General features: G+C 41.8%; 1 protein-coding gene across 1 annotated transcript in view; it reads left to right on the top strand.

Moving 5' to 3' along the window:
* The window catches only part of SYNPO (synaptopodin), a 66,455-nt gene that overhangs the window by 4,516 nt on the left and 35,044 nt on the right, over positions 1-26,895 (top strand). Inside the window, exon 2 of the mRNA XM_072630710.1 lies at positions 15,750-16,455. Coding sequence (XP_072486811.1) covers positions 16,068-16,455 — 388 coding nt within the window. The 5' untranslated portion in view covers positions 15,750-16,067. The remainder of the gene's footprint in view (positions 1-15,749; positions 16,456-26,895) is intronic.

The following is a 26,895-nucleotide window of genomic DNA, read 5'->3' as shown; positions in this document are numbered from 1 at the left end:
GGTCTGGGGCTGGATTGAACCTTAGAAAAGACAATAGTTTACATTTACCTAGCACTTAGAGGCTTACAAAGTGCCTTTCTTCTATGAGTAAATGCAAGTATGATTACCATCCTCCCCCTCCTCATTTTCAGCTGGAAACAGACTCAAAGAGTTGGTTGGTCTGGCTAGTAGAGCCTGAATTCCCATCCAGGTCTTATTCCAAACCCATATTCCTTTCCACTTCAGTACATCCAGTCTCTCACTCTTCTGGCTCCAAAGCCAATGTTCTTTCCACCACACATGCAGGGTGGGTGAGCCAGGAGCTAAGAGATATTGCAAGATATTGTTTAAGCTGTTTGGCCATTTTCATTAGTGTCCTACTCTTCGTGACCCCATTTGGGGTTTTCTTGGCAAAGGTCCTGGGGTGGTTTGCCATTTCCTTCTCCAGCTCATTTTACAGATGAGGAAACTGAGGCAAAGAAGGTTAAGTAACTTGCCTAGGATAAAGCAGTTAATAAGTACCAGAGACCAGATCTGAACTCAGGAAGACAAGTCTTTCTGGCTCTAGGCTGCACATTCTATTGACTTCACCATCTAATCGCTCCTAGTGAGGGGTGGAAGGAGGGAGCTTTCTTTCTGTTTATTTTAACATTATTATTAAGTTGTTATAACCAAGATAGAGTTAGTTCCTGATTAATGTGAATTATATATCCCCTGAAGTGGTCGCATGTTTTCAAATCCACACTATTCGAAGTTATAATTATGTAAAATATGGTCATTTGTTTCAGCCCAATGGAAATATGCAGGGCAAATTAAAATAATGGGACCACTTCAGGGGATTCATTATTTGCACTAATCTAGACCTAGCTATATGTGCATGTTTTAATCACGCGTATATAGATTTCAAGCAATGACATGCTGTCCTCTGTACACAAAGCCACTTCAGACCATATCCTTGCTCACATCAGAGCTTTGAGTTTTGCTTCCAGTGTTGGGATAAGTCACACTGAGCCACTCCACTCACTTAGTCTCCCTTAGGTCAGAGAGCACACATGTGTGAGACAGCTGGCCTGGGTTAAGGGCACAGTCCGTGACCAGGGAAAGGAGAAAAGCTAACTGGCCCACATGGCAATTGAACCTTTGACCCTAGCCTCATTAGCTATATAATGTGCTATAGAATCCACTCAGTCAATACGCATTTCAAATGACATCTAAGGTAACTCAATACCACTCTGACAAAGAATTTGGATCATCTTTTAGCATTTAATGTAATAAGATTATGGTTGTATACTGAGATTAACTGGATTGTGCAGAAGGTGAACTTCTCCAGGGGCAGGGGTAGAGAGGATGCCTGGTTTGTCTTTGCATCCCAGTACCTAGCAGAGCATGTGGTGGTACCTAAGTCACTTTATAGAATGTTTGTTGCGTTTGCTTCACATTCTTGTGCTAAAGATAGAAAGCAAATATTATCACTGCTTCACAGATAAGCAGAAAATTCAGTAACTCGTTCCACAGAGAGTGGCAAATAAGGAACAGAAGTCCAGATATCTTGGTTCTTTTGATGTTAAATGAGAGAGTTGGATTAAATGATCGCTTAAATTTTTTTTTCTAGCTCCATGGTCCCATGACGCTAAGTTCTGGGATATGTCCGCATAGCTTTATAGTTTCCAAAGCACTTTCCCTCAGGGGTGGGTAGGATGGGGATTATTTTTTCCATTTTGCAGATGCAGAAAGGGGTTGAGAGGTGAAGTGATCTGCCTCGAATCACGCTGCTAGGGTCATTTTACAATTAAAACCACAGGATTTTAGAGATGGAAGGGATTGTAAAGATCATTTAGTTCTCATTTTATAGATGAGGAAATGGAAGCCAGGGGAGGTAAACAATTAATGGAGTGTTAATAATGAGTTATTAATAACTCTTAATAAAGGGTTCTTAAGCTCCTACTATGTGTTAAGTGCTGGGGGTGCAAAGAAAGGCAAAACCACTTCCCTTCTGTCCTGCCCTCAAGAAGTTTTCTAATGGATGAGATAACGTAAATAACTAGGTGTATAGATTTATCCAGAATAGACAGGTGATCGAAGTGGTGAGGACATTTGCAAATGGAGGGACTGGGAAAGGTCTCTTGGAGAAGATAGGAATTGAGCGGAGTCTTAAGGGAAGGCAGAGAAGTTAAAAAGCAGAGGAGAGTGGGCAGAGCCTTCTAGGCATTGGAGACAGCCATTGGGAAGGTACAGAGATGGGGTATGGAGTATAGCATTTGGAGAAAAGCAAATAGGCTGTGGAGGGGAATAAGGTAAAAGGTGATTAGAAAAGTAGAAAGGAATCAGGTTGGGTGACGATTTGAATACCAAATATAGGATTTTATATTTGATCTTAGAGGTAATGAGGAGCCATTAAAGATTATTGGGGATAGGGGTGGGGTGACATGTTTAGACTTGCATTTTAGGAAAATCACTTTGACAACTGAGTGGAGGATGCATAGGAAGGGAGAGAGAAGTGAGACTAGAGTTGCACTGTCCTAAGTGACAGAGCCTGGATTCAAAACCAGCTGTTCTGACTCCAAGTTCTCTGTTCTTTCTATTGTACTATTGTGCACTTACCTAGTTTCTGAGGGCATAGGATGTTAAAGTTCAGATCTACAGTGCTCTGTCCACTATACCTTCCTGCCCATATTGAAGTGTGTGTGTGTGTGTGTGTGTGTATGTGTGCATGTGCGTGCGTGTGCACATACTTGTGTATATGCCTGTACCAACCAGATGGCTTTCACTCTGTAAGTTCTCTGAGGACAAGGACTCTTTGTGCTCCAAGAACTCCTGTTGGACCAGGTAACCCCTTCTTGGCTGCTTTGCTCAAGGGGGATGCCATCTCCCTATGCCTGAAATATTCTCCCTTTTCTTCATCTGTTGAGTTCTTATTTATTTGTTAAAAGTCCAAATAAAATGCTACCTCCTCTATGAAGTGTTCTGTGATTCCCCATGTTGATACCAACCTTCTCCATGACCTCACAATGTTCTTGGTTTTGTACCTCTTTAATGCATTTAGTGTATAATATTGTGAATTAGGTTATCTTTGTGTCTTATCCCCCGATTAAGCTCTAGGCTCCATTAGGGCAGGGATCATATCATAGCCAGATCTTTCTCTCTCTTATCATTTAATACAAACTACATACAGTAGGTATGTAATAAATGCTTGTTGAATGAATGAATAAATGAACGACAGGTTATGATTGACTCTCTAAGAACATATCCAAGGAGAATTAGCAAAGAGCAGACCAGTTGGCAATAGCTGTTGGTGGTGGTGGTGGTGGTGGTGGCGGTGGTGGATGGGATGACTGGGAGTTGGGACACTAAGAGACTTTGTGGAGAGAGAAAGGGGCTTCCCCTTCTTTCTGTCTCCCCTAGCCACCAGACCCTGCTTCGATCAGGCTTCCATTAGACCTCAGATAGGAAGCAGAGAAGGGGTTAATGGAGAACAGGAAAGGAGGAGAATAAAGCAAACAGAATTGGAAGAGAAGCCCGGGGCTTGAGCTGTTTGGTCTGGCTGAGAAGCCTGCCCATTCCCCCTCCCCCACCCTGGAAGGGGGGCAATTCCCAAGCAGCTCTGCAGACAGACTCGCACACAGAAACTCTGACCCACCTCCTCACACAGACGCTCTGTGTGTGTGTGGCTTTGGAATCACAACATCTTAAGAGTTGGATGACAAGAAAGGTCTAGTGGAAAGAGCCTGGACTGGCTGGATTAGTTGATCTTTATGGCCCCTTCCAGCTATAAAATTCTATGAAACAGTCTAGTCTAAGCCTCTCTGTCCAGGGTAGGAACTTGAGGGCCCAGACTGGGGACATGACTTGGCCATGATCACATGGAGAGTTTGTGGCTGATCCTGGACTAGAACCAAGCATGGGGTGGGGGGTAGGGGCTGAGAGGAGAGGGCAGAAAGGGGAGGGCATGGATTCTTTGCCTCTTTCTGCTTCTCTAATACACACACTTGCCAGTCTCCCCCACTGTCACAATTGTGTTACACACACACATACACACACGCACACATGCACATGTGTGAGCACAAAAGCTCATGTACCCTTGCACCTTTACCTACATATGCAGACCATGCATTTCCCTTCCCTTGATCTGTCTCTATGTCATCTATCAAATAACAGCTTCCACAGACAGTTATTGGCAGGGTCTCTCTCCCTGCCCAGAGTACTTCCCTTGCCACCTTTTGGCTGCTTCTGCAATACTCCCTTGTTATTATTACTTATCCAGGAGGGCCTTGGTCCAGGAGGCTCACTTGAAGCTATAACTGGGTCCTTTCAAAAGCCTCCCTGAAACAGAACCAAGAGCCCATCCCTCCAAACCCCCATCCCACCTTAGGAACCAGATCTCAGCTCCCATTGGCTCCCTTCCAGGGATGTGGGCCAACCTCCATCTGTGGGTTATGGCCAGTCCCTGGATAGTCTTGGGAAAGGAATGGATATGAGTAGATTTCCCTTCTGGAACAGGGTGTAACTGGAAATGGATAAAGGGGATAGTGACCCTGGGTGAAGACTGGACAAGACAGCTTAGTTGGACTTTTCCTCATCCATCCCAGGAGCTGGATTAGGTTCACTTCACATCAGTTCAATTCAATTCAATTCAACAAGAATTCATGGATCACCCCAGATGCCTGCAGCATGTATAGGATACCAAATAGAAATCTAGAAATGGATTCAAGGAGAGGTAGCAAGGCAAGGACTGGTAGTGGAGGGGTTCCTGGGATTGGGGACAGTTAAGAGCCACCAAAATGGTTTAGGGGAATCAGAGACCATGGGATCCTATATTTAGAGCAGGAAGGGACCATTGGGATCATCTAATCCAACCCACTCATTCTAGAGATGAGAAAACTATGACCCAGGAGAGGTTAAATGGCTGCCTAAAGTCACCCAGGGAGGAGATGTGGTTCAAATTCCTTGTCTCCCCATGCTTTGCTCCTTGCGCCATAACATTCTCCCTGCCAGCAGGATGAGAGCAGGGCCACAAAAAGATGGACAGATGCAGGAATTGGGGGGTTTCAGGATGCAAGGCGGCCTGGTGACTTCAAGAATTCTCCAAGGCTGGAAAACAACTCCATAAAATTTATAAGTTTCTTGAGCACCTGTGTCTAAAGGACTTCAGAACACTTCAAAATCTGTTCCTTTTCTGTATTCTTGAAGGTTCACAGAACTCTGTCTTCCCAATACGAGGTAGCCAGGAGAGAAAATGAACCTTAAAGAGGGGAATTGACTTATGTAGGGTTACACAGCTAATAAAGGAGAAAAGAATATGCCTGGGTCTCCTGATTTTTAAATTCAGGGCTCTTTCTGATGTACTATATGACCTAAGAACCCACAGAGATTTTTCTTCTGGATCATCTCAAACTCTTATTCTTTCCGGAGTCACCAGTGAACTCTTGTCATCAAATATAATAACCTTTTTTTTTTTTTTTACCTTTTTACTTTAGCGTCCTTGGACACTGTTACCCCTACTGCCTTTCTGTCTTTCTCTTTCTGTCTGTCTCTGTATCTCTCTCTCTCTGGGTCTCTCTCTGACTCCGCTTATCTCTGCCTGTCTCTCTCTCCTGTGGGTTCAGTCTGTCCCTCTCCTTCCCCTCTGTCTGCAAGTATGCTCACTAAGGTCTCCCCAATTTAGGAAAAAAATGTTCCCTGAACGCTGATGTTGTTGAGTTATTTCAATCACGTTCCATTCTTCATAGTCCAGTTTGGGGTTTTCTTGGTAAAGATACTAGAATGTTTTGCCATTTCTTTCTTCAGTTCATTTGACAGATCAAGAAACTAAAGCAAACAAGGTTAAGTGACTTGCCCAGGATCACACAACTAGTAAGTGTCTGAGGTCAGATTTGAACCCAGGAAGATGAGTCTTCCCAGCTTCAGACCTTAAACTCTATCCTCTGTACCACCCAGCTGCCCTTGTTCTGCTACTCCATGGAATAAGTCATACATTTCAAGCAATGACATGGTGTGTTCTGCGTACAAAGAGTATTAGAATTGGGAGCAATCCTTGGAGATCATCTAGGAGAATGATATTATTTTACAGCTGGGGACACTGAGGTTCAGAGAATGAGAGTGACTTAAAATCATAGGATTCACAGCCAGGAGAGACTTTAGCATAAAAAAAAAAAAAGAGTTTCATTGCCAGAATCATTTAGTCCAACCTTATAGTTTTATAGATGACAAAAACAGACATCCAGAGATGTGAAGTGTTCTCACACAGTGAGTCAGTGACATCTCTCTCTTCTCCCTTTCACTTCCTCATTTCTCAGAAAAGACATAAGTTGACTCTTGGCACTATTTTCCTATCCAGCCACTCCAGTTCTCTGCTATCTGGCTTCCATCCTCATCTACTCACTCCAGTCACCAATGACTCTTTAATCACCAAATCGAATGATCTTTTCTCAGTTCTCTTCCTTGATATCTCTGAAGGGTTTGACACTATTTGTTGCATAAATAATAACTACTGTTTCTATAGGACTCTGAGGATTGCAAAATGCTTTCCTTTAAACAATACTGTGAGGTAGGCAGTAGAGGGTGAACTGAAAACTTTGCCTATGCTGTATGATCTTAGAGACCTCAGTCTGTCTGTTTCTTTCACCATAAAATAGAGATGATAATAACACCCATCTCCCAGATTTGTTAAGAGGATTGACTGAGATGATGATGATAATAATAATAGCTAATATTTACTTAGTATTTACTAGGTACCAAGCACTATGCTAAATGCATTATAATATTATCTCATTTGAACCTCATAACCACCCTAGGAGGTAGATACTATATTATCCTCATTTTGCTGAGGAGAAAATTGAGATGACCCTTAAGTGACTTGCCCAGGTCCCATAACTACTAAGTATCTGAGGCTGGATTTGAACTCGGGTCTTCCTGACTCCAGGTCCAGCCCTCTATCCACGCATCATTTTGTTGTTCACCTGTATGTGACTCTTTGTGACTCCATTTGGGGTTTTCTTGGCAAAAATAATGGGGTGGTTTACCATTTCCTTCTCCAGATCATTTTACAGTTAACGGTCCCCAATAATACGGTAGGTAAAGATATGAAAGATAATATTTATAAAGTGCTTATCATAGTGCCTGGCATACAGCAGTCACTTAATAAATGCTTGTTTCCTACCTTCTAGCTCTGGATTTATGAACCTAATCACTTCAACTTTTTTGGAGCCTCAGTTTCCTCCTTTAGAAAATAAGAGGATGGGACTAGCTGATTGCTAAGGTCCATTCCAGCATTAATTGTCTATATTCTAAGGTCCCTCCTGGTTCTTAACATTTTGTGAGGTCTCTTTCTAAGATTTGCGCCACCCCCCCAGCTGTGCTATTTCACAACTGTCAAAAATATGAAGGGTAATATTAAATTTAGCCTCTGAGCCACCTAGAGTCAAGGGTCAGCTTGATTTTGGACGCTAGGAGAGAAGGGCTGAAATGTCTTTGACTGGGAAAGGAGACTTTTCTCTGGACTTTTGTTCTGGCTTGTAATGGCTCCCTACAGCCTCATGGGGGCATCCCCTACCCGGGGCTCAGTGCAGTATTTATAACCATGACTTCATGTTCTTTTTTTTTCTTTCCAGAAGCCTTCTCCATGGCCTGCATATTTATAAATCTGGCTAGGCAGAAATAGACATTGGGAGGGGAGGGTTTGGAAGCTTCACGAACAGGTTGAATGCAACAAATCCATTTAGAACCAGTCCTGAATCTGCCTGCAGCCTGTGACCTGGCCCTGGTTGCAAGTGACTTCATGAACAGATAGCCAATGGTATGGGCCACTAGTTTGTGATGTCACAACCTTTCCTGGGTTGTCATTTCCCAAGAGAAAACATCTGCCCCTTTGTTGGTTCATTCATTCATCAAATGTTTGTAAAATGCCTTAGAGTCAATGTGTACTGCTCACTTCCCTACCTACCATGTGACCGTATTTCCAGAGGTTCCACTCTTACTTCCCTACCCTGGTAGAAAAACCCAGGGTAGGGGCTCTGCTTAAGTAGCCTTTAACCAACTTGCTCTCCCAGACCAATAAATCCAAGGCTTTTCAATTTTTCTTGAGCCCTAGATAGGCTTCTTGTCCAACAGTAATTCAGTGAACCCAGTCTCACTATAATAACTTAGCACTTTTCAACATTCATTCATTCACCCAGCAGCATCATACATGCTACTAGGAACAAGGCACTGTGTGCTAGGCACTAGAAATAGCACTCAAGTATTCCTTGAGTGTCTGTTCTGTGCCAGACATTGTGTTAGGTGCTGGGGATACAAATAGGAAAGTGAGAATGTCTGTCCTCATGAAGTTTACCTTTTTCTGTTAGGGAATACAATGTATTTGGAGATTTGCTCACAACAAACACAAAATAAAGATTGTAAGATGGCCCTTACAGTTACGGGAATCAGAGAAGGACTCTTAAAGGAGGCAATTCTTGGGCTGAGTCTTGAAGGGAGCTAGAGGTTCCAAGACACAGATGTTAAAATTATGTAAAGAGAAGAGTCCTGGGGTATCAAAGCAGAGGAGTGGAACACGGATGATAATCCTTGCAAAGGAGACCAAAAAAGATGGGTATGACAGGTAGAAAGTGAAGGAGGTTGCCCAGAAACCCAAGGAGGGGAGAGTCTGCAGGAGGACAAGGGGGGTCAACAATGTGAAACAGGGCAAAGAAGTCAAGGATGAGATCTGAGAAAAGACTCTTAGGCTTAGCAATAAAGAAATCACTGGTGACCATGAAAAGAATAGTTTGAGCTGAGAAATGGGGTTGGAAGCCAGGTAATAAGGTGCTGAGAAGTGAAAGGGTAGTGAGACAGTAGAGATAATGAGGATAGTCAGCTTTCTAATGAAATTATTTTCCAGTTACATGTAAATTTTTTGTAATACTATTTTCTTTTCCCTCCAGTTTTATATAAAGACAATTCTTAACATTCGTTTAAAATATTTTTTTGAGTTCCAAATTTTCTCCCTTCCTCCCTTACCTCCCACCTCCCTGAGACGGTAAGCAATTTGATATAGGTTATCCTTCTGCAGTCATGCAAAACAAATTTCCATATTTGAGTTTTAAATTCTCTCCTTGCTGCCCTCTGCTCCCCTTTCCTTGTGAAAATAAGAAATTTGATTATAGACAACTTTCTTGGCTGTAAAAGGGAGGAAAGATACAGGAAGACAGCTTGGGGGGGATGGCAAGATCAAGTAAAGGGTTTTTGGTGGGAGGAGGCATAGGGGAGATCTGACCATATTTAAAGGCAGCAGAAAAGGAGCCAGTGTATATAGAGAGGTTGAAAATGAGAAAGAGAGAGAGAGAGAGAGAGAGAGAGAGAGAGAGAGAGAGAGAGAGAGAGAGAGAGAGAGAGAGAGAGAGAGAGAGAGGGAGAGGGAGAGGGAGAGGGAGAGGGAGAGGGAGAGGGAGAGGGAGAGGGAGAGGGAGAGGGAGAGGGAGAGGGAGAGGGAGAGGGAGAGGGAGAGGGAGAGGGAGAGGGAGAGAGAAGAGATGCCAAAAGGGACAGACTCCTGAGGGAGACTGAGATGTGTCCAAGAGCAAGGAGTCCCAGCCTCTGAGACTGGAGCAGAGGAGAGTGTGGAAGAGTTGAGGTGATATAAGCCAAGGTGCAAGAGAATGACTCAGTGTTTTAGTTTATCAGATTTATCCCCTGGATCTAAAAATAATAAAACTATACATTTCCATAGTGCTTTAAGGTTTATAAAGGACTTTTTTCACAGCACCCAATGACGAAAGGAGCGCAAATAAAAGGACCCTATTATGAGAGTAAATGACTTGCCCAAGGTTGTACAGTCACTCACTGATAGAGGTCAGGATTTCAACCCAGGTTTTTTGATTTCTAAGTTCAGGGCTTTTTCCCTAATACTGCCTTTCCACTTAGGAGAAAACAGTTATTGGGGTTTTTTCCCCTTCCATGGGAGAAGATGCATAGAAGAGGAGGAGAAATCAAAGAGGAATGAATAATTGGGGGAAAGTTGGTTGAAGGATGTTTTGCCCTGAGGTGTGACCAGACTGGGTCATTTTGTCATATGGTAGGGGGACAAGGACAACAGTGGACAGTCAGTAAGGAATAGATAAACCTCCAACAGCTTGCTGCCTCGGATGGTGGCAGAGTAAAGAGAGCACTGACCTTGGACTCAGAATATATCCATGTTAGTCCTGTCTCTGTAATGAACTTACTTCATAACCTTGGACTGGTCATTTTCTCCCTTTGGGTCTTAGTTTCCGCCTCTTTAAAATGAAGGCCAAATGATATCTATGTTTCCTTTCAGGGTTGGGAGTCTATGTCTTTTGTATGACATTCTATGTTCTGTGTTGTAAGGCTCTTCTAGCTCTAATGTTTTGTGACCCTATTACCTGATGTGACTTGTCTTGGTTGGGGGTCTCCTAGTGGGGTCAGCTGAAATTCCCAGGGAAGGCTCAGTACACACTTGATTCCGAACCTTGACTGTATTTGCACCTGAAGGCTTGAGGACTCTTCTGCAAGGCCATGACTTTGGGATCAGAGCCCCTCCCTAATTTGTACCTTTTTCATTGTAGTGAGTCACTCCAATAGAAAACATCTGGATGATCCTTCTTCAGAAGTAATCAGGGCCAAGTGACTTACCCAGGGTCACACAGTTAGTAAGTGTCTGAGGCCAGATTTGAACTGAGGTCCTCCTAACTCCAGGGCTAGGGCTCTGACCACTGCAATACCTCACTGCCTCAGATCCACCTTCTTGAGGGCAGCAGAAAACCTTTCACTCAGGTAGAGATTATTATGGATAAGAACAAATAAACAGACATTTACAGATTGGGCAGCATAGATCCAAAAACAGAGATAAGAGTATTTAAATCTGGAGAGAATTCTCAGTGATTTCCATCTGGCATCTTTAGGAATCCCTTTATTTGCCTCCCCCAAATCTCCTCTCTTAATCCAGGAGCTTCATCCTTGACTCCCTGAGACTTCTATATCCAAGAATTCTAAAATGATTTCATTTCAGGGCTAGAAGGGACGTCTGAGGTCACCTAATCCAAACTCCTACTTAAAGAAATAGGCTTACGGGCAGCTACCTGGCACAGCGGATAGAGCACCAGCCCTGGAGTCAGGAGGACCTGAATTCAAATTCAGCCTCAGATACTTACTAACTGTGTGAGCCTAGGCAAGTCATTTAACCCTGATTGTCAAGGAAAAAAGAAGTAGTCTTTATGGTATTAATAACAGCAGTGATCATCTAGCCTCTGCTTGAACACCTTCAGATCTCTCCTCCTGAATTAACAGCACTTTGTCCTCCTCTTATGGTCTGTGTTACGTTCTATTGCTATGATAGTTTTTGTGTCCATGTTTTATCTAGCCTACTAACCAGGGGGCTCTTTGAGGACAAATTCTACATCTAATTCATCTCTATATTTCCCAGCATCCAGCGTAGTGCTTTGCATATAGTAGGTTCTCAATTTATTGAATGAATGAATGAATGAATGCATTTATCTTTAGGCATATTCACATGCCCTTTGCTTCTAGGGAATTTCTTCTGATCCTAAAATAATAATTGCTATCATTTATATGGTTCCTTAAGGTTTGGAAAGTGCTTTACAAATATTATCTCATTCGATTCTCACCACAAGGGAGTTAGGTACTATTACTATTCTCATTTTACAACTTAGGATACTGAGATAGACAAAGGTTATGTGATTTGTCCAGGGTCACACAGCTAGTAAGTACTGAAGGCCATATTTGCTCTGATATGTTCTTGATGTCTGACCCAGTGCTGAATCTACAAAGCTAACCAGCTGCTGCTTCTGGTTTGCTTCTAATTCCACTGTCCCTGTCCCTGGCACAAGTCAAATCTATCTTCTGGGACCCATGATCTCAGCTTCTGTGAGAACTGGACATTGCCCCCCCATTTTAGGCCTTTGAGGCCTGAAGAACTGGGATAGGCAGTCACTTCCAGGCAGGCTCCAGTAACTGTATGGCTGGAAGAAGGGCTCCCCAGAGTAGCCTTTGAACAATACCTCAGTTTTAGGGTGTCCAGACTCTACCTATATTGGTAATCAGGCAACAACTCACTGGGGAGGAGGATCTGAATGGTAATGTTGTTGCTAGCTATCCTTCTCCTTCCCAGATTGGCAGTAGGAAGGTTGCGCCAGCCAAAAATATTTGTGTGGGTGGAGGAAAGTTAACTTTATTTTTCCGCCTTTTTCTCCTTTCCTGGAAACCAGGGTCATGTCAAATACAGCAACAGAGAAGCAGGAATAGAGGGGAAGCCACCCACAGGAGAAAGGGAGGGAAAGAGGGAATGAGGAGCAATCCCCTTCTCCTGGGCCCCTCTTCTTCCACCTCCTCCAGTCGCATTGAAGATGAAGCCAGGTTAGGAAAGATTATCTGGGCTCGTTGGGTTGAGATTGAGGAGGAAGCAGCTCTGGCCTGGTCTCAGCCCTTAGATCTCTGGCCTTCCCCCTCATCCCCTCCAAACTGGTTTGGTCATTTGAAATGAACCATGAAAAGCATAAGATTTGGAATCAAAGGACTCACCTTCAAATCGTTTTTAAAAAATATATATATGTTTACTATGTTTATGACTTTGAATAAGTCACTTCTGTTTCCTAGGCTTCAGTTTCTCAAACCGTCAAATGAGAGAATTGGTACAGATGATTTCTAAATCCCTTTTTAGCTTTAAACCTGTGATCCTGAAAGGTTCTGGTTTTATAGGAGACACAAATGCAGAGCAGAATCAAAGACCTAGAGGTAGAAGGAAGCTCAGGGGTTTTTCTAGTTCAACCTCTCTGCCCCAATTATATGTGAGGAAAAGGCCCACCATAGACTGGGCTGCCATTATATCTGGATTGCAGGATCATAGGCTTGGAGCTGGAAAGGGACCAGCCCTATTGCTTCATTTTACAGGTGAGGAAACAGAGAACCAGAAAAGTGAAATGATTTATCCTAGTGTCACACAGAGAGAAGGTTACAGATTTGGAATTCTAATCTAGGTCCCCTGCTGCCAAACCCAGTGCTCTTTCTTATTACTAGTGTGTGAATTCTCTAGGTAGGTCTCTGTACTTTTTGTATCCCTCTCTAAACTGTATATTTTGTAGAGCTGACCTCTTGAAAGCCTATTTCTAGATAAGTCTGTGATGGAGGTGTGGGACGGAGGTGAGGGGGTGGACCTGAGTGAGCTTGTGAAGCAATGAAGTTTGCCTTCAGCAGAATGGATGCACAGAAGAGTTGGCTGAGGGTATATCATTAACATCACCAAAGCAAGACTGCTGATTAACTTCAACAGGAGTAGATAGGCTACCAGAGTGGGGGGAAGATTTAGGCCAAAGCCCCAGTCCTTGTGGTGACAACCCCTTCCACCACCGTTCTAGTTTCTTAATTTCACCAGCTGTCAATACTCCATCCATTAAGGCTAGTCACCCTTGGGATTCACACATGGGCCCTTCTGCAGCTGGCATGGGTTTTCCACAGGGATCAGATTTACTCTTATCTTCCTGGATTGGTTACAAGAATCTCTCTAGGTCAGAGAACAGCTCGTCTCAGAAACCAAGGCCACGTCCCTAGCCCACCCCAAACACTGGCCTTGGTAATTAAAAGAACTGATCTCTAGTCACAGGCATGGAAAGGATAAAGGTAGAGGTGGGAAACAACTTAGACATTAATTTTCACTGACTTCTTGCTCTTTTCAATTCCAGTCCTGGGCCCCCCTCTCACAATTTTGTTTTGTTGATAATTTTCAACATTCCATACAAATCTGGCTTCTGACACCAACTGGGTGACCCTGGGCATGTCACTTAATTGCTATCTGCCTCAGTTTCCTCTTCTGTAAAATGAGATAATAAGAGTACCTACCTCCCAGGGTTGTTGTGAGGATCAAATGGGAGAAAATTTGTAAAGTGCTTCATTCACAGTGTCTGCCACATAGATGGTTGATTGATCGTATTTGTCCTTCGTTGCCAAAGAAGACCATGCCATCAGACAAATGATGACATGACTTGCACTTGACTTTGTTTTGAGGGAGAGAGGGCTGTGCAGGTCACCAGCCTCACTTCTCCTCCAGAGCCATCTGAATCCAGTGACCAGACATTCATCAGGATGAGTGGAGATGACGCAGGATGCACTGGGAGACCTTGAGCCCTTTAGGCCAAGGTCTTTGCAGGTACTCACTTAGGGTGAGGCAACACCCATTCATTGAATAGGCCTGTTTAAGAGCTAGCCAGGGCTGGCTCCTTTAATGAGGCCAAGAAAAAGATATCAGATAGGGAGGGAAACAGCAACAGTTCCTATTGATAATCACTCTAAAGCTAGGAGGGTCCAGAGGAGCCCCACATAGAAGGTACTTCTTTATTAAAGAATTAAATCTTATTATCATTATTAGTAAGATATAATTTGTAAAGCACTTTGTGCACAGTGCCTGGTGCATAGTGAGAACTCTATAAACATTAATTATTTTTATCCCACCACAGGAACCATTGAATGCCCAACAAAGTACAATCCCTGAAAAGTTGAGCAAAATGTTTCCCATCTTAGCTGGGTATTATACCAAGCTTTTTGTGAACCTTTTTCCTTTCAACTGCTTTATGTTGTTTCGTGAAATGATACTACTTGTAACCTTTTGTCTTCCACCTCTACAATGTTAGGAAGAGTCTTTTACATGGACAGGAATAGACATGTAAAGGAGGAAGGGTTAGAGCAGGGGAATCTTAGCCTGGGGTCCCTTTGGCAAGGACGCTGAGTACTTGGGGGGAGTATGTGAACTAAGTCTAGAAAGGTAGGCTGAGCCAGAAGTACTTCACATGTCAAACTAAGTAGCTTGCATTTTATTCTAGAGACAGTAGGGAACCACTAATGATTCTCAGAGCTAGAGAGTGATATGGTTAAACCTGTGCTTTAGCTCAAAGTCTTTAACTGAGTTCTCTTCTTCTTAAGAGCTTTGGCCTTTTCAATCTTTTTTTCATTAAGTTCCCCTATCATTCACTTTCTGACTCCTTGCCCTTTGATGAATGGTACCTAGAGGGCTGGAGGTAGAGGCCAATTCATGCTGACCAATTCATACTTTACTAGCCTTGGTCTCTGACCCAAGTGGCTTCTGTTGGGACAGAACTATCCACATCTGGATACCAAGCGTCAAGCTAAGCTAGCATCCTGCCTCAGATCCTTCAGGAAGATTATTTCGGTAGCTAAGTGGAAGATGAATTGGAGAGCTGAGACAGAGGATAAAAGGATACCAGTTAGGTAGCTAGAATGGTATCCCAGAAGAAACGTGATAAAACCCTGAACTTACATGATACCTATATGAATGGAGAGAGAATGGAAGAAAGAGATTCTGCGGAGGAGATGTTCTTAACCTGGGGTCCACAGACTACCAAGAGGATCTGTGGATAGATTTTATGAGATTTGTGAAATTTGATGTGAAACAATACAGCATTTCCTTCAATTACTTAAAAATATTATTCTGAGAGGGGTTTCGTAGGCATCACCAAATTATCAAAGGCATCCAAGATACAAAAAAGACTAAGGCTCCCTGGTTTAGAGGCTGACCCTTTAAAAGAATCTGACTTATTTCAGCAGACTTGAAGTAGGAGTTAGGAAATCTGGCTTCCAGTCCTGGTCCTGCCACTAATTAGAACAAAGACCTTGTATGAACTTAGTCAAGATTTCCTACCCTGAGTCTCAGTTTTCCCATCTATAAAATGATGGGACTGTACTAAGTTCCCTTCTAGTTGTAAGAATCTTTGTCTTTTGCTAATACCTGACATTTTTTCCTTTTTTACCCCATACAGGTGGATTCATTTTGAAGCCAGTACTCAAATACGTGAGACACCATCAAGAAGGGAGGGCCAGAATAGCCTTTCTCTGAGTAATCCAAACCTGTCTCTTCCCCTGCCAGCATTCACCTCCAGCTCTGTGGAGTCCACAGCATAGGAAGTCCCTTCCAGGGAAGGGAAGTGACTTCATATCTGCCTTAGAGGTTGTGATCAGATACTTGCCCAGGTCTGAGACTGGATCCCCCTTTGGTTGCCCCAGGACCCAGAGTGGACACCCCCTCAGGTGAAAAATCCCAAACCAGCTTTCCCAAGGGAGTAAAAGGAGAGTATACCATGTTTGGCACTCAGTTATTCCAGCCTCAGCCCTCAGGGACCAGAGCCAGTGAAGGAAGATCTCACTCTGGTGACTCTGGGCTTCCTGAGGAAGGTTACAAGTATCCAGCCATGGAGTCCAAGGAGGACAATTTGAGAGCGTTTGAAGGTCCAGGACAGGCCAGTCTTCTGGACCTAGAAGAGGAAGAGGAAAAAGGCTTGGACAAAGTATCCTGTGGAGTGAGGGAAGATGGGTCCCAGCCGTCAAGTCCCCTTCTAACCCATTTGGTCAGTGGTCCTAGGCAAGCCCCTGGAAGGTCTTATGAGACATGTGGCACCAGCCAGGACTGGAAAGTAGCCAGAGTCCAGCCTGTCATGGTTTCCAGCCCCAGCTCAATCCAGAAACCAGGTAAGTCCGATCCTTTCCCTCTTTCCTCAAGTTAAGTCTCTGGCAAAGCAGTGAGAGAGGTGTGATCCATCTTCCCAAGTCCTGACTACTACTTTTTTTTCTCCCTAACCTTACTCCAGTGACCTTTATCCATCTCTCCCTCAGTCTACCATCCAAGCCTACCTGCATAAAATGAACTGAGAAACATTCACTTCCTTAAATGCTTCCCTGGGGTTCTGGGACCTCAATGGTCCATTGCATATTGCAGCCCTGTCTAGTTTTCCCTTGATGGGAAATTTTTATTCATGTTTTCTGCTAAGTCCTCCTTTCTCTTATGAGAATCTATCCAATATACCAGATGCTTTCTTCGGTTTCTTTTAATATCTCAAGGATACTCATAGTACTCGGGCAGCCAAACTATTGTCTCCATATCTCACTACATGATTGATATTTCCTTTTCTGATTCTGCACATGTCTGATGATGTATTTTATGCTTATTTACTGTGCTTAAGTTACTGTTGGTATTATTCTGTAGCCTGCTTACATTCACTGTATAAGCTATTCAGTGCCCTTGGGACAACAGCAATTTTGATTCCTCTGAAACTGTGGTGTACAAGGGAAAATGGCTTCTGTCTTGGGCATAGAAATTTGAAGGATAAAGAAGATTACTGTCATATTTCTTGAATGTATTTTTTAAAATTCCTATTCTAGAAATCTTAAAGGAACTCATCTTTTGGGAGAAAACATACACACTTGAGTGCGCACACACACACACACACACACACACACACACACACACACACACACACACACACACACACACACCAAAAATCAAAAGAACAAAAACAAATGTTGCTCTGTACTCCCAATTATAAGTGAACTTTTTGGGCTGTATGGTATCACTGTCAGTTAAGAGTCATATAGATTCACTAGCTACAGATGTCCAAAAAAAAAAATAGTTTTGAACAGCAAGGAGGAAAGTGGGATAATTGAAAGTACCAGGAAGTTGCCTGAATGTTCTTCAGTCTGATCTCATTTCTGGACTTGGTTTATTATATGCTGTTCTGCCTGCCAGTATCTCTATGTTCTCTCTCTCCTCTCTGTCTCTCTTTGTTTCCTCATACACACACACACACACACACACACACACACACACACACACACACACACACACACACACACACACACACACCCCTACACACATCTACCTATATCTGCATCTATAACCATCCATCTACCCATCCTTCTTATTCTCTCTCTCTCTCCTCTCTCCAGAATGATAATAATTAGCATTTACAAAGAACTTTAAGGTTTGTAAAACACTTTACATATGTTAACTCATTTGATCCTCACAAACCTGTGAGGTAGGGGGTATTATTATCATCCCCATTTTATAAGTGAGGAAATTGAAACCCAGAGAGGTTAAGTGACTTGCCCAAAATCACACAGCTAATAAATATCTGAGGCAGGATTTGAATTCATATCTTCTTAACTCCAAATCCCTCACCCTACCTTCTATCTATCTATCTGTTTATCTATCCATCCATCTCTACCTATCTGTCTGTCTGTCTATCCATCTATCATCTGTTTGTCTGTCTTCCTTGCTGCCTGCCTATCTATCTACTGCCTATTCCAAGCGATAGATTCAAAAAGCTGCTGATTCGCTTGCAAGTTATAATATAGGAAACATATCTTTTATCTGCTCTGTTTTTCTAGTGTAGGTATTTATGTTGATTTTTTTGAATGATTATGGATTTAATTGAGATTTTGTAGTGGTCCAGGGCTTGATTCAATTAGTTTAATGTCCTTTGCAAATAGAAGCATTTTGAGAATCTCAGCATTAATAGGGAATCCTTTTATTTGAACTCTGTTATTCTGGATGCTGGGACAGCTAGCTTCTATAGTGGATAGAGCTGGATTTGGAATCTGAAAAGCTCATCTTCCTAGTTCAAATCCAGCCTCAGACACTCGCTAGCTATGTGACCCTGGGCAAGTCACTTAACCCTGTTTACCTCAGTTTCCTCATCTGTAAAATGAGATGGAGAAGGAAATGGCAAACCACTCCAGTATCTCTGACAAGAAAAATCCCAAATGGGATCACGAAGAGTCAGACATGACTGAACAACAACAATTCTGGATGCCAGAATTTCTGTGTCAAATTCAGGTTATGGCACTGGTGAAAATCTTAGGTGAGTTTTTCTGTTTCATACTTCACATAATGCCAAAACTCTCAGTTTTCCACCCCAGTAGAAGAAACTCAGTAGAAGACAGTTGTCTCCACAGTTGTATCTGTCACAGTATTTTGCAAGATTTTAGTATATATGCATAGGAGGTATGTTGTTTGAGGAGAGCTCTTATGGCTACATTTTGTTCTTACCCAACCATTTTCTTTTTTAAAGTCAACAGATAATAGACACATTGAGATTTTATATTCTTATATAAAGGCGACATGATGTGATTGGCTTGTGAACATTGGGTTTGTATTCCAAAGGCCTGGGATCAACTCTTAGCTGTTACTTATTCACTATTTCTGTAAATGTAGGTAAATTCCTTAACCTCTCTGGACCTCAGATTCCTCATATATAAAATGAGGGAGTTGAAACAGATGATCTTTAAGATTTCCTCTAGCTTTAGCTTAGTATTTTCCCCTTCCTTCCCTGTACCCTTTGGGACATCCCTTATGACAAAGAATTAAGAAGAAAGACAAAAAAAATCACTTCAACAAAACCACCTAATACGTTGACTGAATCTGATAATATATGCATTGCTGCACACCCATAGTCCTCCAGAGCAGGGAGGGTGGTTCAGTTTTAACTTTTAGAAACCTATTTTATTTATCATATATACATATATATGTACACACACACACATATATATTTAGGTATATATGCATGTACCACACAGTCTGATATGACTATGAAGATGCAATTTGCCATAAAAAATTATGTGCCTCTCTATTCCCATTTCATATTTTCACCAAGGATACCCTTAACCCATGCACACAGATCATTCTTAGAAAGATTTATAGAGAAGAGACTACGGATGTATATATTGGTAGTTACTAATCTTTGCAGTTGCCTTTATGGATAAAAGTACTGCTTGTAATCATTTTCATTTGTTGGAACCTTCCCTTCTTCAACAAATCTTGCAAATTGGTCTCTGAATCCCTTTAAAATCATCTCACTTCCCAAATGGCTTCTTATGTATGCATTTGTTCAGTTACATTTTGTGTCTAGATTGTCTAAAGTCCTATTTCTACATTTTCACATCATCTGTCAGCAGGGTGGTGCGTCCCCAGTGCTCTCAGGAGGGTCAACTTTAGCCAGGTCTTATACTAGGCTTTTTGTGAGAGCCTTTCCCCACCTCAAATGCCCTTTTTTTAACTGTTGGTGAAATTACTCCTTGCAATTTTTTGCCATTTACCTTTATGATTTTTTTTAAGCAAATAAGCTTGTACTCTAAATTAGTGTTGCTCTTGGCTGTCATGTCTTTCCACCTGGCAAGGAAGTTGAATGTTTGTTATGTGAAGTGGCTACTGGGCATCTTTGGTCACCATTATTGTGATAATTGCTTTTCCTCATATAAACTTCTCTAAACAATGGTAGATCACAGTGACGGTCATCATTTCCTTCTTTGTTTCCCTTATTTGAGGAACCTTATTTAAAGAAGTTGGATTGGAGCTACCATCATCATGTACAGTGTCTTATTTTTATCTTGATCATTTCTTTTCATTAGTATGGATTCTGACCTTTGATTAGTCAGATGATGTGACTGTAAATAGATAGCGAATTTTGAAATGACTACTAGGTGGGTAACCAGTTGTTTCCTGTCATTAAGATATAGTTAATAAGAAAATTTTTGAGGTTGTTCCATACTTGCAACATCTAAACACTTCTGATCATGTTCTGAAGAAAGAATGCTTGTTGTATATGGTGTAAACTTTTGGTCTCTTTTGTTTCTTGATGTTGAATTATATTTTCCGATATGGTTTTGTGCCCCTGTTGGTCCTCTCTTGTGCCCCCCTTCACCATTTGAACTAAATTAACTGATGTTAGCTAGATGACTCAGTGGTTAGAGCGCTGGGCCTAGAGTCAGGAAGACCTGAGTTTAAATCTGTTCTCAGACACTTACTAGATGTGTGACCTTAGACAAGTCACTTAAACTCTGCTTGTCTTAATCCAGTAGAGAAGGAAATGGCAAATCATCTCAGTATCTTTGCCAAGAAAACCCCATGGACAGTTGAGCCATGGGGTCGCAAAGAGGCGGATATGACTGAATGACAACAAAACTGATCTTGGAAGATGTTGATCTACTTTGGAGAATTTTGTCATGCTTGTCATAAAAATTCTCAACTTCTTATCCTCTGCAACAGATGTTAGCAACAAGCTTTAGCTGCTGTTCTATTTACTTGTGATCATCATACATTTTTCCCACAACAAGATGTTTCTTGTTGCCTTTGGGACTGTGAAAACTAACTGCCAACAATTCCATTTACTTCTATGATGAGAACTCAGGAGCTCATCTTTCGCTTGGGGGAGTTTCTTTAAGTTTCCTCTTTCATATATAGAGAAAAGGTCAATACTGACATGGTCTAGTCTCATGGGGCATTCACTAGTTGGTTCCTGAACAAAGATAAATGGAATTTATGGCATAGTTTAAAAGTGGAGTGATTCTTAGCCCCTTCTTTCCCCTTTCTCCCACTATTCCACCACCGAAAACTGAAGAGGTCTATACAGTCTGTTCCATGTTTTCATGGCCAAAAATTTGTCATTTAATGACCAAGTTTTAGAAGATTAACTTCCCTATAAAAAGCTAGGTCATTCATTCATTTATTCATGCAACAAGCATTTTATTAGCATTTACTATGTACCAGGCAAAGTGCTGGGCACTAAGAATACCAAGATTAAAAAAATAATATAAGTTCCAATATAATAATGATAATGTTCTAAATGGACATATGGCTTAATCACAAAAAGTCATATCATAAAATGTGGAAGGTAGGAAATCTGTTTTGCTTTACTATGTATTTTCTTAACAGGGTTTTGTTTTCCTTTTTCTTTTCCAAAGTGGTGGTAGTGGTGAAATAGGAGGTAGATCAAATAAATGCTTGTTAATTGGGGAAAAAAAAGCTATAAAAAGAAAAATAGTATCTGCAAAAAACTTAAATTCTATTTAGAGAAATATGAATATGGCTAAATAAAAATATATACAAATTAATATCTAGGAGATAGAGAGGAACTAGCAACTGGGGATGGGGAGGAGGGATTCAGAATTGGCTTTAGGTGTAAGAGATGGCACATGAGTTGATCTTTGAAAGAAGCCAGGAATTCCACATGTTGGAAATGAGGACGAAGCATATTACAGGCACCAGAGAGGACTTGTGCAAAGGCATGGCTTTGGGAGTCAGTTACCTAAGCACCTACCGTGTGCTAAGCTCTAGGGATTCAAAGAGAGCAAAAAGATAGTCCTTGTTCTCAAAGATCCCATCATCTAACTGGAGAGACAAACATGCAAATAGCTATGTACAAATAAGCTTTATATGGGATACATAGCAAATAATCAACAGAGAGAAGGCACTGGAATTAAGAGGCATTGGAAAAGGGTTCTTATAGAAAGTGGGATTTTGGCTGGGACTTGAGGGAAGTTAGGAGGCAGAGATGAGGAGGGAGAGCATTCTAGGGATGGAGGAGAGCCAGAAAAAAATGCCTGGAGCTGGGAGATGGAGTATCTTGATCTGGGAGTAGCTAGGAGGCCAATGTCACTGGATTGAAGAATCCATGGTGGGGAGGGAGGTATAAGGTATATGAAGACTAGGGGTGTGTATGTGTGTGTGTGTGTGTGTATGTGTGTGTGTGTGTGTGTGTGTGTGTGTGTGTGTGTGGTGGGGGTAGGGGATGGAGAAAGGTTATGAAGGGCTTTGAATGACAAAGAAGATTTCATATTTCACCTCGAAGGTGGCAGGAGACAGATTACTGTGCCCAAGGAACAAGTTTGGCTGGAACACAGAGGGAGTAAAAGATGTGCAAAGTCTTTGTGCAATCTAATGTACAAGAAAGGTAGACTGGAGCCAGATTGTGAAGGGCTTTAAATGTCAAACAGAGGAGTTTTTATATTTTCTCCTAGAGGTAATTAGGAGCTTCTTGAACTGGGGAAAGACATTCTTTGAAGTGTGCTTTAAGAATATCAGTCTGGCAGTTATACAGAGGATGGATTGGAGAATTCTCCAGCAATATTATAGAGGTAAAATTGAAAAGATTTGGCAATTGATTAGACATAGGGGAGAGGGTGAGGAAAGAGTCAAGGATGGCCTTGAGGTTGAGAATCTGAGGGACTGGGAGGATGTTGGTGTCCCCACAAGAAATAGGGAAATTAGAAAGAGGGATAAGATTTGGGGAAAAGAAAATGTGCTTTGCTTTAGACATAGTGAGTTTGAGATGCCTATGGGACATCCAGTTGGAAATGTCCAATAGATAGTTGGTGATGGAAATCTGTAGCTCAGAAGAGAGAACAGGTCTACATAAATAGGAAATAATTGAGCCTATGGAAGCTTAAGAGATCATCAAGTGAAAGAATATAGGAAATAATAATTATAGTTAGCATCTATATAGCACTTTAAGGTTTACAAAGAATTTAAAAAATCTTATTTCATCCTGTGAGGCAGGTTACTATTTTATCCGCATTTTGCAAATAGACAGGTTAAGTGACTTCCCTAGGGTCACGCAGCTTATAAGTGTTTGAGGCAGGATCCAAACTCAAGTTTTCCTGATTGCCAAATCTAGCAGTGCCATCCTGAAGAGGAAAACAGAAGAGAAAAGGAGAATACAATAAAGTCATTTTTCTCTCTAGTAGTTTTACGTTCTAACAGGGGACAAAACTTTGAGTCAAATGAATGCATCACTGAGGATATAATGAATGTCCTGGCAAAAGCCAGGTAACAAATGTGCTTCTCCACAGGTGACCACCACCTCCACTTGTGAGTAGGACTAACCCTAGTCCTCAGTCCTTTTTCCCCTGAGAGTAAAGCGACAAGTGACTGGAGCTATTTCCTCTTATCCAGCAAGGTTTTATTGAGCCTCCTGTGTCTAGCCTTGTACTGGAGGTTTGGGGAGATAAAGGAGGAAATGAGAGTCTTACCCTTGAAGAGCTTATAAATCCAGATACATAAATATAGGTCATTTAAATAAATAGGGTCTTTAATAAATAAGACATGAATTTGTGGATGATATTATTTTATGTCCTAGAATATTACATTAACACTTCATTAAGTCCTGGAACACCAGAGGAGGGTCAGTCCTTAATATCTTTCATGGTTGCTGTTCAGTCACTTTAGTTATGTCCCACTCTTCATGACTCCATTTGGGGTTTTCTTGACCAAGAAGTATGATGTGGTTCACCATTTCCTTCTCCAGATGATTTTACAGATAAGGAAACTGAAGCAAACAGGGTTAGGTGACTCCCCCAGGATCATACAACTAATCAGTGTCTGAAGTTAGATTTGAACTCATGTCTTCCTGACTCCAGACCTGGCACTCTATCACCCAGTTGCTAATGATATCTATGGCTATTCAAAAGAGATTGGCCTAGTAAGAAGAAACTAATAATAACTGACATTAATAGGGTAGTTACAGTTTTTTATCTCATTTGAGTCCCACAACAATCCTACACAATAGATACTATAAGTATTTCTATTCTAATTTTATAGGTAAGGAAACTGAGGCTCATAGACAGTAAGTTACAAGAAAAGGAAGAGAGCTTGTCATGTACCTGCACATGTTGAACACTTCCAGTTGAACTGGGAAGTGTTGCATTGGTATCCATAAAATATTAAAATACCTAGAGGTGGGGAGTCTGGTACAGCAGAAGGAGCTCTGACTTTAGCATCAGAGAACCTGGGTTCAAATCTGTCTCTGAGGCTTTCTTAATGTGTGACCTTGAGCAAGTCATCTAACTTCCCCGAGCCGCTATTTATTCATTTGTCAAAGGAGGGGGTTGGAGCAGATCACCTCTGGCATTGTCTTTTAACTTCTCAGGACATCAGTTTCTTTATTTGTAAGATGACAAGATTGGATCAAAGAAAAGTTTTTGGCTCCTGTCCAGTTTTAAGTCTATTATTCTATGAGTATGTCATTCTATGAGTGTCTCTATGGAAACTGTTGAAGGACATGATCAAGAATTATATAGGATGAGAAGGCATGGATGGTTAGCAAATAGGCACCTCAGGAGGGAGCATCCACATAAAGTAGAGGAAGCACTGACATTTAAGGCAGTTTCAGCTTAAGATCAAAACTGTGGCACTGATAGTCGGGTCAAAGGACAGAGAGGTCACTGGCCTGGGGGTAGCAGGGAGGACTTCCTAGAGAACAGATTTTTGAGCAGGGATGTGGACAGAAGGAGAGGAAGGAGAGGAGACAGAGACAGAGGTAGGAATAAATGCCCAGATTAATGTAGGGGAACAAATACCAGGAACCTTCTACGAGGCTGCTTCTTTTAAAAGATGATCACCAGACAGACCCTGTTCATTTACCAACCTCCTCTGCCTATGGGTTTCAGTTTCACACTGTCTAAAAGGAAGAAGAAGATTGTCATAGAGGGCTAACAGTGTCTGGATCTATAATTTTATGTTATATGTGGATATCAAGGAAGAGAATAGCCTAGCTAAAAGACAGTATTCATGGGGGATAAGCTTCAAAAGGTCAATAGGTACTGATTCTGGAAGCAGGGATTTGAATGCCAAGTTAAATTGGGACTTGATCCTACAAGTTGGGGAATGGGAATACCTCCAGAATCTCTCTAAGCAGACTGGCTTTTTGGGGATGGAGCCTTAGATCTCTGGGAATTCCTCTCTATTTGTATCTATAACCCAACTGGAAGGGTTCCCTCAGGGACCCCATAGGGATGGGCTAAACCCTATTTCTTTCCTGTTACCAAGCAGAAAACTGGCTGAGGTTGGGGGTTGGAGCCAAGAATCACCTTGTGAGTCAGTTCAAGTGGAAACACCATTTCCAGATGGGAAGAAAATGATGGAGCCAGGGACAGCCAGAGGGGACATGAGGAAAAGGAAGAGATTGGGTCTGACGTATGTTTGCAAAAAGCAGCAGAGAAACTTTGCGGAGTGACACCCTGGCAGACGGTGTAGGGGGCCAACACTTTTTTGGGAGGGCTTTGACAATCAGAAAAGGGAGAGAATTTGATATATTTTATTTAAATATAAACAACAGCCACATCTTCCCACTCCCTCTCTTCTCCCCAGCCTTTTTGAGTCAAATAATAATAATGATGTCTCACATTTTTTCAGCGTTTTAAAGTATATGAAGCATATATACGCACACACACACATCACTTAATTCTCTCAACCCAATTCATTGAATTCATTTGGTTCCTTGAACTCCAAACATTGAGGATGAGGAAATTGGGGTTCAGGGATGGGAGATGGCTTGCCTCAAGTCATAATTAGTGCAAGTGAGACAGAACCACATGCCTTTCCACCACCACAAGAGCTCATCCTTCCTTTACAGATGCAGAAATTGAGGCTTCCCCTTTCCAGATGCTGTAGGTTTCTAGAACTTAAGAGATCTTACCAATAATTGTGTCCAATCCCTTCATTTTTTCAGATAGAAAACTAAGTCCCAGGAAGAAGATGTGATATGTCGAAGATCACAACACCATTTAGTGGCATAAACTAGGCTAGAAACTCAGTTTTTCTAACATCGTATCATTGTGAGAAGTCACATGACATGTCATTATTACCTCTGTCACTTCTGGAATGGATGGTCAAGGGATGCTACCCCTCCTTGTCAGTAGGGAGAGAATAGGGATTGGATTTGTGATTTCTCTGGTAAAAGGAGCTTCTAGGTGGTGAAACTCCTTCTACCAATGTAGGTTGCTATCTTCTCTGCAATGTCCAAGTCATGAAGTCAAAATGTGTCAGAGGCAGAAGAACTTGACTCCAATTCTTGTTGGCTTTCTCTTTCCACCAAGTCATGCTATTGTTCATAATAATAATTTATATTTATGTGTAGGACCTTAAACACCTTTCTCATAATAATAGGTAACAGCTATGTATAGTGTTTTATCATTTTAAAACCCCCTTGTCCCAAGATATCTTTAAGGAAAAGGGGGCCAGACTGTGATGGAGCTATGCCATAGTAGGTTCTCCTCAGCACCAAGGACAGCTATCTCTGAAGCCTATGGCAAGGGTTACGGCTCAGTTTATGACCAAATTAGCCCCCTAAAAAGGGGGGCTCTTTTTCTAATGTTAGAGATAGTCTACTTGTCAGGTTATAAGACCTTTTTTGCTTCTTCCTTTTTGTCTAGTGAAGTGTGGTTGGAAACTCACTGGTCTGAGAGTGAACGTAGGTTTGGACCACTGAGTTCAGGAACAAGAACACTTGATTGGGTGAATCACAGTTCTTTTGGGGAATATTTTGGTCTGGGAGCTGTCGTAAACGTGAGGAGAGTTGA

Source organism: Notamacropus eugenii, chromosome 1 (assembly GCF_028372415.1).
Source record: "Notamacropus eugenii isolate mMacEug1 chromosome 1, mMacEug1.pri_v2, whole genome shotgun sequence".
Lineage (NCBI taxonomy): Eukaryota > Metazoa > Chordata > Mammalia > Diprotodontia > Macropodidae > Notamacropus > Notamacropus eugenii.
This window is presented reverse-complemented; position numbering and strand designations above follow the sequence as displayed.